Source organism: Chiloscyllium punctatum, chromosome 27 (genome assembly GCF_047496795.1).
Source record: "Chiloscyllium punctatum isolate Juve2018m chromosome 27, sChiPun1.3, whole genome shotgun sequence".
Lineage (NCBI taxonomy): Eukaryota > Metazoa > Chordata > Chondrichthyes > Orectolobiformes > Hemiscylliidae > Chiloscyllium > Chiloscyllium punctatum.
This window is the reverse complement of record NC_092765.1, coordinates 30,476,596-30,489,712: the sequence shown is the minus strand read 5'-3', so window position 1 is coordinate 30,489,712 and position 13,117 is coordinate 30,476,596. Positions and strand designations below refer to the sequence as shown.

Below are 13,117 nucleotides of genomic sequence, written 5' to 3'. Positions count from 1 at the left end.
ACCCTTTTACTTCAATCAGTCGTAACAGAATCAGTTGCTTCGCCTAAGAGACCATAACCGAAGGTGTAATCTTAATCTGTAAATGGTCCTCAGTATAGGCTCTCAGTCTAGCCGAGGTCTTGTGTAAACTTAAGGTTTGGAGTCTGAGCAAATATTGTTAAAGGCTGGTTCTGCAATCACTGAAATGACCATGACAGTATTGACGTCCATTAGAACTGGGTGACCTATTTAATCAGGCATTTATTTTGATTGGTTCTGATTTGGATGTTGCTAAGCAATTTAATTCTCCAAACCAGATGTGGGTGGACTTTCCAGGGTGTGCACTCTGCTGGATACTGGCCTATGAGCTCTCTTACTCCATTTAGACTGAGTGGGACACCTTGCTGTCTCAAGTCCACATACGAGCAGCAACAGCAATAGCTTGCTGGCCCAGACCCTGAAGAAAATGTTAACATTTGGCTGAAACTTGGCTTTGATTTGGAGTTTTGTTGTGGGCTGACCTAGAGTCCCTCTGTTCAGGATATGACCTGAGTGAAGCTGTGCAATTGCCTTCACTGAAGTGGTGTTCCCCCCAAGCTCAGTCAGACAGGTGAAGCTGTCCACTTCCATCAGAATACCCTGCAACTCATACTCCACCTCCCACACTTCCTAATGATAAAGCCAGTGCCTGTTTGAAGTCCAGTTGGGCTTCAGCTAGTAGGCACGTTTGCATTTATCCCATATACCAAACGGTCTCTCAGCATCTCATTCATGGTTAACCCAAAATCACATGCCTGTCAGTGATCTGAACCTTTTCAAAAATCCCAATACAGATTCCCCTGGTTCTCAAATTGCATTTAAATCAATAATATTTCAGAATTACAGGAGGTTTGGTGCTGTAATATTCTTTAAATCTGTCAAATCTTGAAATGTCTTATATCTGGTGCCTCAAGGAAAATTAGGCTCCTAATAACTGAAAAACTGCAGGTCCACTAGCTGTGAGGATAGTTACTCATTGCTTTCCATCTGCCCCAATGTTATTTGCCTGGGGAAATAGCAGTCTTTCCACATACTGGACCAATCTTCAATGGCAAGATCAATTAAGTCAAGCTTCCCAAATAATAGCATGATGCCAGAAATGAGAACCTTAACTCAAAGATGATTGTAAAAGGTCATGTCTTAAAGAGCATGCTTTTCTCTCCTCACCACTGAAATAACTGTACAGAGACCAGCATCCCATCACCAAGTCATCCTATACTTACACATGGAGCATCTTTGACACTGATCCTGCCTCCTCAGAGTCAACTCTCAGAGTGAGCAGAACCTGTGGCACTCCTGTTTATATCTGTTAGACAGGGCTCCCTGATTGGACAAGATTAACAGCCCCAATCAGAGAACTCATATTCTATGTTGTCCACCTGGCTCACATCATTACAATCCCTGCACACTGAGTAGATAGGAATGTAGGCTTGGGCTCAAACCTTTTCATATCAGGTTTTTTTTTAGATTAGATTCCCTACAGTATGGAAACAGGCCCTTTGGCCCAACAAGTCCACACTGATCCTCTGAAGAGTAATCCACCCAGACCCATTCCCCTACATTGACCCCTGACTAATGCACCTAATCTATGCATCCCTGAACACTATGGGCAATTTAGCATGGCCAATTCACCTAACTTGCACATCTTTGGATTGTGGGAGGAAACCGGTGTACCCAAAGGAAACCCACGCAGACACGGGGAGAATGTACATACTCCACACAGAGAGTCACCCAAGGTGGGAATCAAACCCAGGTCCCTGGCGCTGTGAGGCAGCAGTGCTAACCACTGAGCCACCATGCCGCCCCAAAAGAAGCACATCACCCAACATGGGGCTGGAACCCACAACTCTGAGATTAACAGTCTCATGCTCTACCGATTGAGTTAGCTGAGCCGTAAATCTTTCATGGGCTGCCAAAAGGAAGACAGAGTATTGGAGGGCATGACAGCATGGACTTCTTCTGGACCTTGACTGATATCTGTTCTCTGTCAGTTTTGTTCATTGATAATTATTTTCAACTCAGAAATGGCTGTGGAGCAGAACATCTCAAAGAGGTGAATGCATCTTACGTAGGAGTTGTCAATTTTTGCATTTCAAGATAGATTAGATGATTAGATTAGATTCCCTACAGTGCAGAAACACGCCCTTTGGCCCAACAAGCCCACACCAACCCTCCGAAGAGCAACCCACCCAGACCCATTCCCCTACATTTACCCCTGACTAACGCACCTAACACTACAGGCAATTTAGAATGGCCAATTCACTTAACCTGCACATCTTTGGATTGTGGGAGGAAACCGGAGTACCCAGAGGAAACCCACACAGATGCGAGGAGAACGTGCAAACTCCACACAGACAGTTGCCCGAGACAGGAATTGAACCCAGGTACCGGGCACTATGAAGCAGCAGTGTTAACCACTGAGCCACCATGTCTGCGTGGGTTTCCTCCAGGTGTTCCGGTTTCCTCCCACAGTCCAAAGATGTGCAGGTTAGGTGAATTGGCCATGCTAAATTGCCTGTAGTGTTAGGTGCGTTAGTCAGGGATAAATATAAGGGAATGGGTCTGGGTGGGTTGCTCTTCGGAGGGTCGATGTGGACTTGTTGGGCCGAAGGGCCTGTTTCCACACTGTAGGGAATCTAATATAATATATGTGTTTAAAAATTGCAAAATACCAAGGAAAATCATTTCCAGAAGAAAATTCAGAATCTCCGCCAAAGTTTCTTGATGTGGAGTCACCTGTACTTGGTTTCATTTACATATAGTGGTCATGCTTCCAGAAAACAGAACATTTAGATACTATACAATAATCTCTTTAAAGAAGACCAGAAGATGAAAGAACTCAACTGGGGTTTGTAAACAGAAAAATGGGATTTATACAATCAAGCAACTGTTTTCTTCTTGCATGCATTGATTTAGATGTTATTATAACAGAAAACTTAACTCCATACATTCCATTTTTGGACAGTCTGATAATTCATGTATAAATAAGTTCAAAATTCACAAAACATTCCCTCTGATTACTAAGCAATTTGATGCTCATCACAAAATGGTTATTGTGCTATTTTCAAAATCTGCAGAAGAATGCAACAGAAGCAGGTGCAGCCTCATCAAGTGCGAACAGAGACACCAAGGTGTAACACTACTATTATGCATAATTACAGACATTCCACCCTACGTGCACTCACCCCTCAGGTAAACCAAATGGAAATTTTCTCCAAGCTGCTACAGCAAAAATATTTAAAAGGACAACTAATCTGGAGGTAACTCAATAAGATCTTTCTTTCTTTTTCTTTACTCTGGGGACACGAGTATCGCTGGCTGACCAGCATTTATTGCCCGTTCCTAGTTGCCCTTGAGAAGTGGTGGTAACCTACCTTCTTGAACCATTGCACTGCAATCACTGCAGGTAGACCTGCAGTGCCATTAGAGACTGAGTTGCAGGAATTCAACCCGAGACATTGAAGGAATACTGGTATATTTCCAAGTCAGGATGGTGAATGGCTTTAAGGGGAACTTGTAGCTGGTGGTATTCCCATGTATCTGCTGCGCTTATCCTTCTAAATGGAAGTGGTCATGGGTTTGAAAGGTGTTGTCTCAGGATCTTTGATGAATTTCTGCTCTGTATCCTGTAGATGGTATAGACTGCTGCTACTGAGCATTTGTGGAGGAGGGGGTGGATTTTTGTGGAGATGGTATCAATCAGGCAGACCGCTTTGTCCTGGATGGTGTCAAGATTCTTGAGTATTGTTGGAGCTGCACTCATCCAGGAAAGTGGTACGTATTTCGTCACATTCCTGAATTTTACCTTCAAGATGGCGGACAGGCTTAAAGGAGTCAGGGGGTAAGTCATTCATTCTATGATTCTGAACCTCTGACCTGCTCTTGTAGCCATGACATTTATAACGGCTAGTCCAGTTCAGTTTCTGGTCAATAATAAACCCCATGATGTTAAAAATGGGGGATTTGGCAACAGTAAAGCAATTGAATGTCAAGGATGTTTAAATCCTCTGTGAAGCGAGTTTTAACTAAAATTTGTGTGGCTTAATTTTATCTGCAATTTGTCAGCCAAAGTTTGGTCGTTGTCCAGTCTTGATGCATTTGGACTCGAACTGCCTCAGTATATGATGAGTCATGAATGATGCAAAATATTGTTCAATCATTCATGGACATCCAACTTCTGATCTTATGATGGAGGAAAGGTCATCAATGAAGCAGCTGAAATGGTAATGTCCTGAGGAGTGTTGTTGAACAAAGACACCTTGGAGTGCAAGTTCACAGTTCCTTGAAAGTGGAGTCGCAGGTAGATAGGATAGTAAAGAAGGCATTGGGTATGCTTTCCTTTATTGGTCAGAGCATTAAGTATAGGAATTTAAGGTCATGATGCGGTTGTACAGGACGTTGGTTAGGCCACATTTGGAATATTGCGTGCAATTCTGGTCTCCCTCCTATAGGAAGGATGTTGTGAAACTTGAAAGGATTCAGAAAAGGTTCACAGGATGTTGCCAGAATTGGAGGATTTGAGGTATAGGGAGAGGCTGAATAGGCTTGGGCTGTTTTCCCTGGACTGTTTGTAGGCTAAAGGGTGACCTTATAGAGGTTTATAAAATCATGAAGGGCATAGATAGGGTAAATAGACAAGGTATTTTCCCTAGGTTGGGGGAGTCCAGAACTAGAGGGCATAGGTTTAGGGTGAGAGGGGAAAGATTTAAAAGGGACCTAAGGAGTAACTTTTTCACACAGAGGGTGGTGAGTGTATGAAATGTGCTGCTGGAGGAAGTGGTGGAGGCTGGTACAATTGCAACGTTTAAAAGGCATCTAGATGGGCATATGAATAGGAAGGGTTTGGAGGGATTTGGGCCAAGTTCTGGCAAATGGGACTAGATTAGGTTTGGATATCTGGTCGGCATGGACGAGTTGGACCAAACAGTCTGCTTCCATGCTATACATCTCCATGACTCTATGAAGATGGTTGGGCCTAGGACACTATGCTAAGAAACTCCTGAAAAAATATTCTGGAGCTAAGGTGACTGACTTCTAACAACCACAACCATTTTCCTTTACAGTAGGTGTGACTCCAGCCTGCAGAGTCTTTTCCCCATTTACTTTAGTTTTGCTAGGACTCCTTTATGCTACACTTGGTCAAATGCAGCCTTGATGTTAAAGGCAGTCACTCTCACCTTGCCTCTGAAATATAGCATTTTTTATCCATGTTTGAACAAAGGCTGACCCTCCCTGGCAGAACCCAAACTGGGTGTCAGTGAGCGGGTCAAGTAAATGCTGCCTGATAGCACTGTTGATGACACATTCAATTACTGATGACTAAGAGTAGACCTATGGGGTGGTAATTGCCAAGTTGTCCTGCTTATTTTGTACAGGACGTACTCGGGCAATTTTCCACATTGTTGGTTGGATGCCAGTGCTGTTGCTGTACTTTTACAGATTAGCTTGGGGAGCTGCAAGTTCTGGAGCCCAAGTCTTCAGTATTATTGCTGGAAAGCTGTCAGGGAACTGCCTTTGCAGTATCCAGAGCCTTGAGTCATTTCTTGATATCACATGGATTGCATCACATTAGCTGACACCTGGCTTTTTTTTAATGTTGGGGATCTCCAGAAGAGGTTGAGAATGGGTCATCCACTGAGCACTTGTGCTGAAGATTGTTGCAAATGCATCAGCCTTATCATTATCACTGATGCGCTGGACTCACCAGTGATTAGGAATGAGGATATTTGTGGAGTGTCCTCTTCCAGTGAGTTAATTATCCACTATCTTTCATGGCTAGACCCAGTAGTACTGCAGAGATTAGATCTACCTGTTGGTTGTGGGATCATTTAGCTCTGTCTGTCATTTGCTGCTTATGCTGTTTTTTACTTAACTAATCCTGTGTTATAGCTTCACAAGGGTTGACATCTCATTGTTAGGTACCTAATGTTGAAACTGGCAAGCCCTCCTCCATTCTTTATTGGGCCAGAGTTAATTGCTTAATGTGATGGTAGTTGTAAAGTAGGGGATATGCCTGATGATGAAGTTGCAATTGTTTTGGAGTACAATTCTGCTCCTGCTGAGATGGTCCACTGTGCCATATGTGCACAGTCTTGAGTTGCTAGATCAGTTCAAAATCTATTGCAGTTGGCACAGGGATAGTGCTGCACTGCTGTTTTGATTACCACAGTGTTTCTGAATAACTTGTTGCTGCTCACTTTTTTGACCTTTTACTCTCAGTAAGCTTTATTTCCAATTCAGATTCAGAACCCTGGAGAAAGTGAGGACTACAGATGTTGGAGAGTCAGAGTCGAAAAGTGTGGTGCCGGAAAAGGCGCTACAGGTCAGGCAGCATCCAAAGAGCAGAAGAGTCGACATTTCGAGCATAAGCTCTTCATCAGGAATGTGGAGGGAGAAGGAGGTTGAGAGATTGAGGGGGCTTGAGGGGATAGGGCTGGGGGGAAGGTAGGTAGGATGGTGATAGGTGGATGCAGGTGGGAGGTGATTATGATCGGTTGCAGAGATCATTGGCATTGGTTTTGACTCAGTGATATCACTCTTGCCTCTAAATCATAAGGTCTTGGCTTAAAGTTCCATTGCTGAAATTTGAGCACATCATCTGAGATGACACCTCAGTCAGTACTGGTGGAATGCTGCACTTTCAGAGATACTGCCTTCTCGACAGGACCTGGAACTAAGGCCCACCAGCATTCTCATGGTAACATTAAAGATTCCATGGTACTATTTGAAGCTGAGTTCTCCCAATGTCCTGCCCATTTGTAATCACTCAATCAACATCTGAAAAAGGTGATCTTATCGTTTATTTCATTACTGTTTGTGGGAGCTTGCTCTGTACAAATTGACAACCTGTTTTACAAAAGTAATTACACTGAAATACTTCATTGACTGTCAAGTATTTTAGGATATCCCAAAGCTGTAACGTGAATTGAATAAATACATTTCTTTTTTTCTCTTTAATACAAATCCTATGATTTGCTGTCCTAGTCCCTAACCTCTTCCCCAACATTGTGAGTTCTTACACGTTCTCTATCTCTCTCTTCAGGTTGCGACTCTTACAAGTGTCTGTCTTCTACCACATCAGATTTCAGCATTACTGTCTATTTGGTTTGATCTTGCAAAGGATCTGACCTGAGTTTCTCATTAGGTGAAAGTTTAAGTCCCACATGCCCGCAAGGTGTTGATTAATGATTATACACAGATACAGGAGGAAAGCTGCTGCGTTTTTGAAATGAAAGAATGGGGCAGTGACACTAATTGGCAGTATTTTCTTTCAGAGAGCCAGGATAAGATCAATGGGCTGAATGTCCTCCTTCTGGACTGCACCATTCTCCGAGGATTCTATAGTGCAGTGTGACTTTGACGTTTTGGTTTGACCTTTATTTGTCTGGTTGTTTACCGGTCACTTGTTTTTGTTAATGTGTTATTCAACAATAAACACGTCGGACAGCTGGGGGCCAAAAGGACACACCGAGTACAGACTTGAGGCTGTACCTCTGCCATAACATTAGCAGCGTAAATAAAATGTTTTTAAAAAGAAAACAAACTGATCGATGTAAATGTTATAAAGGTACAGTATTGTAAACCTTTTTGGAATCGGTCTGTCTGATGGCAGGTCACCGGGGCAGGGTTGGTGTGTGTTTGAAACATTAGGGATGTGCCCTGGGCACGGATTTGCTCAGACAGGTGACGATGTTTATGTTGATGGATGTCACGGATCTCCGGTTCCCTCTTTGTATCGCAGCTGGCGGCTCTTTCTCAGGTTTCAGCTGTCCTGGAGATTGCACAAGCTGCCAACCAGGGACCAGGTGAAAGGGCGCTTGCTCCCAGCCAAAGTTTCATTGGGAAATTCATCGGGAATTAAGTCCCTCCCTAAAGGAGAAAGGTGACACGGTGGAGGTAGAGCAAAAGAAATGGCGAAAGGAGCAAACCTATTACCGGCAAGGCAATAGAAAGTGAATGAGGCCACATCTAAAGACAGGGTCAGAGCAGGGATCGGTGCCAAGCAGACAAGGCGCTGAGAGTCTGGGAGCGAGCCAGGGCGACTCGGTCAGAAAGAGAGGGGGAAGAAAGCATCAAAGAGACCACATGAGAGAGATTCAGCCACAGGAAGAGCCTCCCCGAGAAAGAAAAACAGCAATCTGCAAACAAACTCAAGACATCTTTTCTCAAACTGGGAACAGCAGAAACACACAGTCGGGCGCACGGAGTGGACAGAAACGTTAAACCAGGGACAACCCATTGGCAGATTGAGCCCAGGACACATCGCCACAAGGTTAAAAGGGAGGGGGGAAAAATAAAACAAGAACTGTTACCGATCCGCGGTCGCCATCCAGAGAAAACAGAACAACCACCATCAACGTTCAGCGAAACTTCAGTGTACAGTGAAGTGCCGCCAGAAATACAGATAGTATCTGCAGGAGATTATTCATTTGTCCCATCGACATTCAGAAACAGCCTTGACAATTGTGGGTGGGGGATTTTCACATTGCTCCCTCAGTGTTTAGAATATTATATATATTTGTTTAACTAAGGCAGAATGAAGCGGCTATATGATGAAAGCTCCTCCGACAGTGAGCTGGACGAGATGATCGACGTTGGCAAAGAGGAACATTACTGGTGAGTAACTTCAATTTCTGTTTCTGCAGCCACTAAATCAGGTGCTTTGAATGTCTGCAAGTTCACTTCAATCGCTCGCTTTCTCTCTTCCCCTGCTTAGTGTTTACTGATACAGTACTTTACAAACCTGCGGTTTTAAAAGCGGTTTGTTTTTTTTCTAAGGGGATGTGAATAGAATTAACCTTTCGGAGGGGTTGAATCAGCAGACACCCACCAAGTTTGTTCGAGCGTCAGGATCACAAGGAACAGCAGCCTCCACGAAGTGATTTTGGTGAACGGAGGAAGATCAGTTGGAACCACTGCCCATCTTTTTTGTTCTGCTAAATTAGATCCCACGCAAAATTCTGCAGCACAAACCGAGCAACACTTTTTTTATATAAAGTAGATGTAAATGTACTTTTCAAACCTACTAGCTATGCCGTAAGAAAGCCTTTTTGACATCTGTGTTTCTGCCATTGAAAAACAACTCATTGAAATTTCCATTAGTAACGTGACAGATAGCTATCTGCAGGGACAAACATTAAATACTGTTTCTGTTTACAGTCCTGTAACTCAATCAACTTCACCCACAACAACTTCTCACATTCTGGCACGGAAGAGGAGACGCGGGGTAAGTGGTCAAATGTTCATTTCTGACAGGCAAATGACCGACCAGATTTTATTTAAAGGGTATTTAAACATTCTTCTTATAGATTATTGAAAAAAGAAGACGGGACAGAATTAATAACAGTTTGTCTGAACTACGTCGTTTGGTTCCAACAGCTTTTGAAAAACAGGTACTTAATGAACTCAAATTGATCTGAATTTCAGTCTCCGATTAAATTGTTTCTCTCTACACAAAATTGTATGAGTGCAGTAAAACTCTGAAGCTGGTATATGCATAAAATTACTATTTAAAATTATTTCTTCAAAGACCCTTGATAATTATTATTGCTTCACACCACATATAAGACGGTAAATCTGAATGTCATGGTGAAATTCCCTTGTCTCACATCACAAGAACCTGTCAGCAAAAGCCAGTAACAGATATCATAAACTAATTGAGTAATATTCAACAATATCTCTACCAACTGACTGTACATTCGTTCCTCCCTCTCCCTTCCTTCAATCGCCCCACCAGGAAAGACAGTGTGCAGTTGAAAATAAAAACTGTTCAACACAATATCTAGTAGACAGTATATTGTACTATTGGGATAAATACTTTGCTGTTTCACGATGACTTCAGTTCAGCTTTCAGTTTCTGTGTGAGATCGTATTGAAGAGAGAGTCTCGCATTTCAAATATGCAACAACATAACTGAACCAATCTAAAGTGAACTTTCCAAACTTTTGAAGTTAAAAATTTCTACACAATCTATGTTGCTAAAGAGCAGCCAGGCCAAATTACAGGAAGAATGTGATTACATGACGGGGTGCAAATAAGATTCACCAGGATGCTGCCTTGGATGGAAAATTGAAGTTGTGAGGAAAAGTCGGATCATCTTGGGTTATTTTTGTCGGAGAAAAGCAGACTTGGGGGTGGGGGTTGGGGGGGGGGGGTGGTACAAGATTATCCAGAGTGGATTGGGAGAAGTAATTCTCTTACTTGAAGGGTCAGTCACGAGGAGACATGGGTTCAAGGTGAGGGGCAGGTGATCTAGGGGGAATGTGAAGAAACACCTTTCTACCCTGCCTGTGGGGCGGGTTTCTTCATATTCTTTAAAAAGTACCTGGATGAGACTTGGCACGTCATAACATTCAGGGCCATGGGCAAGTACCAGTAAATGGAATTAGGTTGAAGGTTTCTCACATGTTGGTGCAAACTTGATCAGCTGAAGGGGCCATTTCTCACTGTATGACTCCATGTCAACTTGACTTTTACAGATAATAATGCTTTATAATTTAGCATCCTGGACATTTTCTAGAATTAACTGTGTAGCACTATGTTTTCTCCTGGCTACAAAATGAAAGTATTGCTTGGGACTGCTATTTCAGAATACTCTAAAAGTAGTGATAGAGTCATAGAGATGGACAGCATGGAAACAGACCCTTTAGTTCAACTCGTCCATGCCGACCAGATATCCTAAATTGATCTTGCCCCATTTGCCAGGACTTGGCCCATATCCCTCTAAACCCTTCCTATTCAAGTACCTATTCAGATGTCATTTAAATGTTGTAATTGTACAGCTTCCACCACTTCCTCTGACAGCTCATTCCATACACGCACCACCCTTTGCATGAAAAAGTTGCCTCTTAGGTCCCTTTGATATCTTCCCCCTCTCACCCTAAACCTCTGCTCTCTAGTTCTGCACTCCCCCAACCCAGGGAGTTATCTATTTACCCTAGCCATGACCCTCATGATTTTATAAACCTCTCTAAGTTCACCCCTCAGCTTCTGATGCTCCAAGGAAAACAGCCTCACCCTATTCAGCCTCTCGCTCTAGCTCAAACCTTCCAACGTTGGCAACATCCTTATGAAACTTTTCTGAACCCTTTCAAGTTTCACAACAACCTTCCGATAGGAGGGAGACCAGAATTGCACACAATATTCCAAAAGTGACCTAACCAATGTCCTGTACAGCCACAACATGACCTGCCAACTCCTATACTCAGTGCTCTGACCAATAAGGGAAAGTATACCAAACACTTTCTTCACTATCCCTTCTATCTGCGACTCCACTTTCAAGGAACTATGAACCTGCATTCCAAGGTCTCTTCACATCCTCCCTAACTGCCAGGACCTTACCATTAAGTGTATAAGTCCTACCCTGATTTGCCTTTCCAAAATGCAGCACCTCACATTAATCTAAATTAAACTCCATCTGCTATTTCTAAGCCTATTGGCCTATCTAATTAAGAGGCTGTTTAATTCTGAGGTCATGATTTGAAGATGCCAGTGTTGGACTGGGGTGTAAAAAGTTAAAAATCACACAACACCAGGTTATAGTCCAACAGGTTTAATTGGAAGCACACTAGCTTTCGGAGCGACGCTCCTTCATCAGGGGATCACCTGATGAAGGAGCGTCGCTCCGAAAGCTAGTGTGCTTCCAATTAAACCTGTTGGACTATAACCTGGTGTTGTGTGATTTTTAACTTTGTATTCTGAGGTAACCTTCTTCATTGTCCATTACACCTCCAACTTTGGTGTCATCTGCAAATTTATTAACCGTACCTCCTAAGTTCATATCCAAATCATTTATACAAATGACAAAAAACAGTGGACCAACATCGATCCTTGTGGCACATGACTGCTCACAGGTCTTCAGTCTGAAAAGCAACCCTCCACCATCACCCTCTCTCTTCTACCTTCAAGCCAGTTCTGTATCCAAATGGCTAGTTCTCCCTGTATTCTCTATGATCTAACCTGGCTAATCAGTCTACCATGAGGAACCTTGTCAAATACCTTGCTTGAAGTCCACGTACACCACTCTGCCCTCTAATTCTCTTTGTTACTTCTTCAAAAAACTCAATTAAGTTAGTGAGGCATGATTTCCCACGCACAAAGCCATGTGACTATCCCTAATCAGTCCTTGCCTTTCCAGATACATGTACATCCTATCCCTCAGGATTCCCCCCAACAACTTGCCCACCACCAATGTCACGCTCACTGGTCTATAGTTCCCTGACTTTTCCTTATCACTTTCTTAAATAGTGGCACTATGTTAGCCAACTTCCAGTCTTCCAAAACCTCACCTGTGACTATCGATGATACAAATTGTGTGCCAGGACCTTAGGGAGGATGTGAAGAGACCTTGGAATGCAGGTTCATAGTTCCTTGAAAGTGGAGTCGCAGATAGAAGGGATAGTGAAGAAAGTGTTTGGTATACTTTCCCTTATTGGTCAGAGCACTGAGTATAGGAGTTGGCAGGTCATGTTGTGGCTGTACAGGACATTGGTTAGGTCACTTTTGGAATATTGTGTGCAATTCTGGAATATTGTGTGCAATACAAATATCTCAGCAAGGGGCCCAGTAATCACTTCCTAGCTTCCCACAGAGTTCTAGGGTACACTTGATCAGGTCTTGATGATTTATCCGCCTTTCTGCATTTTAAGACATCTAGCACTACTATTTCTGTCAAATGGACATTTTTCAAGATGTCACCATCTAGTTCCCCATATTCTGCATCTTCCATGCCCTTCTCCACAATAAATACTGATGCAAAATACTCGGTTAGAAACTTCCCCATCTCCTACTGGGCCCCCTAGAGGCTTCTTGCCTTTATTCCTGATGAAGGGCTTTTGCCCAAAACATCGATTTTCCTGCTCTTCGGATGCTCCCTGACCTGCTGTGCTTTTCCAGCACCACTCTGATCTAAACTTTCGTTTCCAGCAAGTGCAGTCCTCACTTTTGCCTTGGTCCTGTTGTCTCCCTAGTTACCCTTCTATCCTTAATGTATTTGTAAACTCTCTTTGGATTTTCCTTAACCCTATTTGCCAAAGCTATCTCACGTCCCCTTTTTGCCCTCCTGATTTTCCTGTTAATTATATTCCTACTGCCCTATACT

At 43.1% G+C, this 13,117-nt stretch overlaps 1 protein-coding gene across 4 annotated transcripts in view; it reads left to right on the top strand.

The window, feature by feature from the left end:
- The first annotated feature begins 3,732 nt into the window (after nt 1-3,732).
- The window catches only part of LOC140453616 (hairy/enhancer-of-split related with YRPW motif protein 1-like), a 28,366-nt gene continuing 18,981 nt past the window's right edge, over nt 3,733-13,117 (top strand). Inside the window, exons 1-4 of one of the 4 annotated variants that reach the window (XM_072548463.1) lie at nt 3,733-3,792; nt 8,550-8,634; nt 9,178-9,244; nt 9,327-9,410. In XM_072548463.1, coding sequence (XP_072404564.1) covers nt 3,741-3,792; nt 8,550-8,634; nt 9,178-9,244; nt 9,327-9,410 — 288 coding nt within the window. In that variant the 5' untranslated portion in view covers nt 3,733-3,740. Of the gene's footprint in view, nt 3,793-7,749; nt 7,824-7,848; nt 8,291-8,549; nt 8,635-9,177; nt 9,245-9,326; nt 9,411-13,117 lie in introns of those variants that run through there. The other 3 variants (XM_072548465.1, XM_072548466.1, XM_072548464.1) reach the window with 3 other exon arrangements.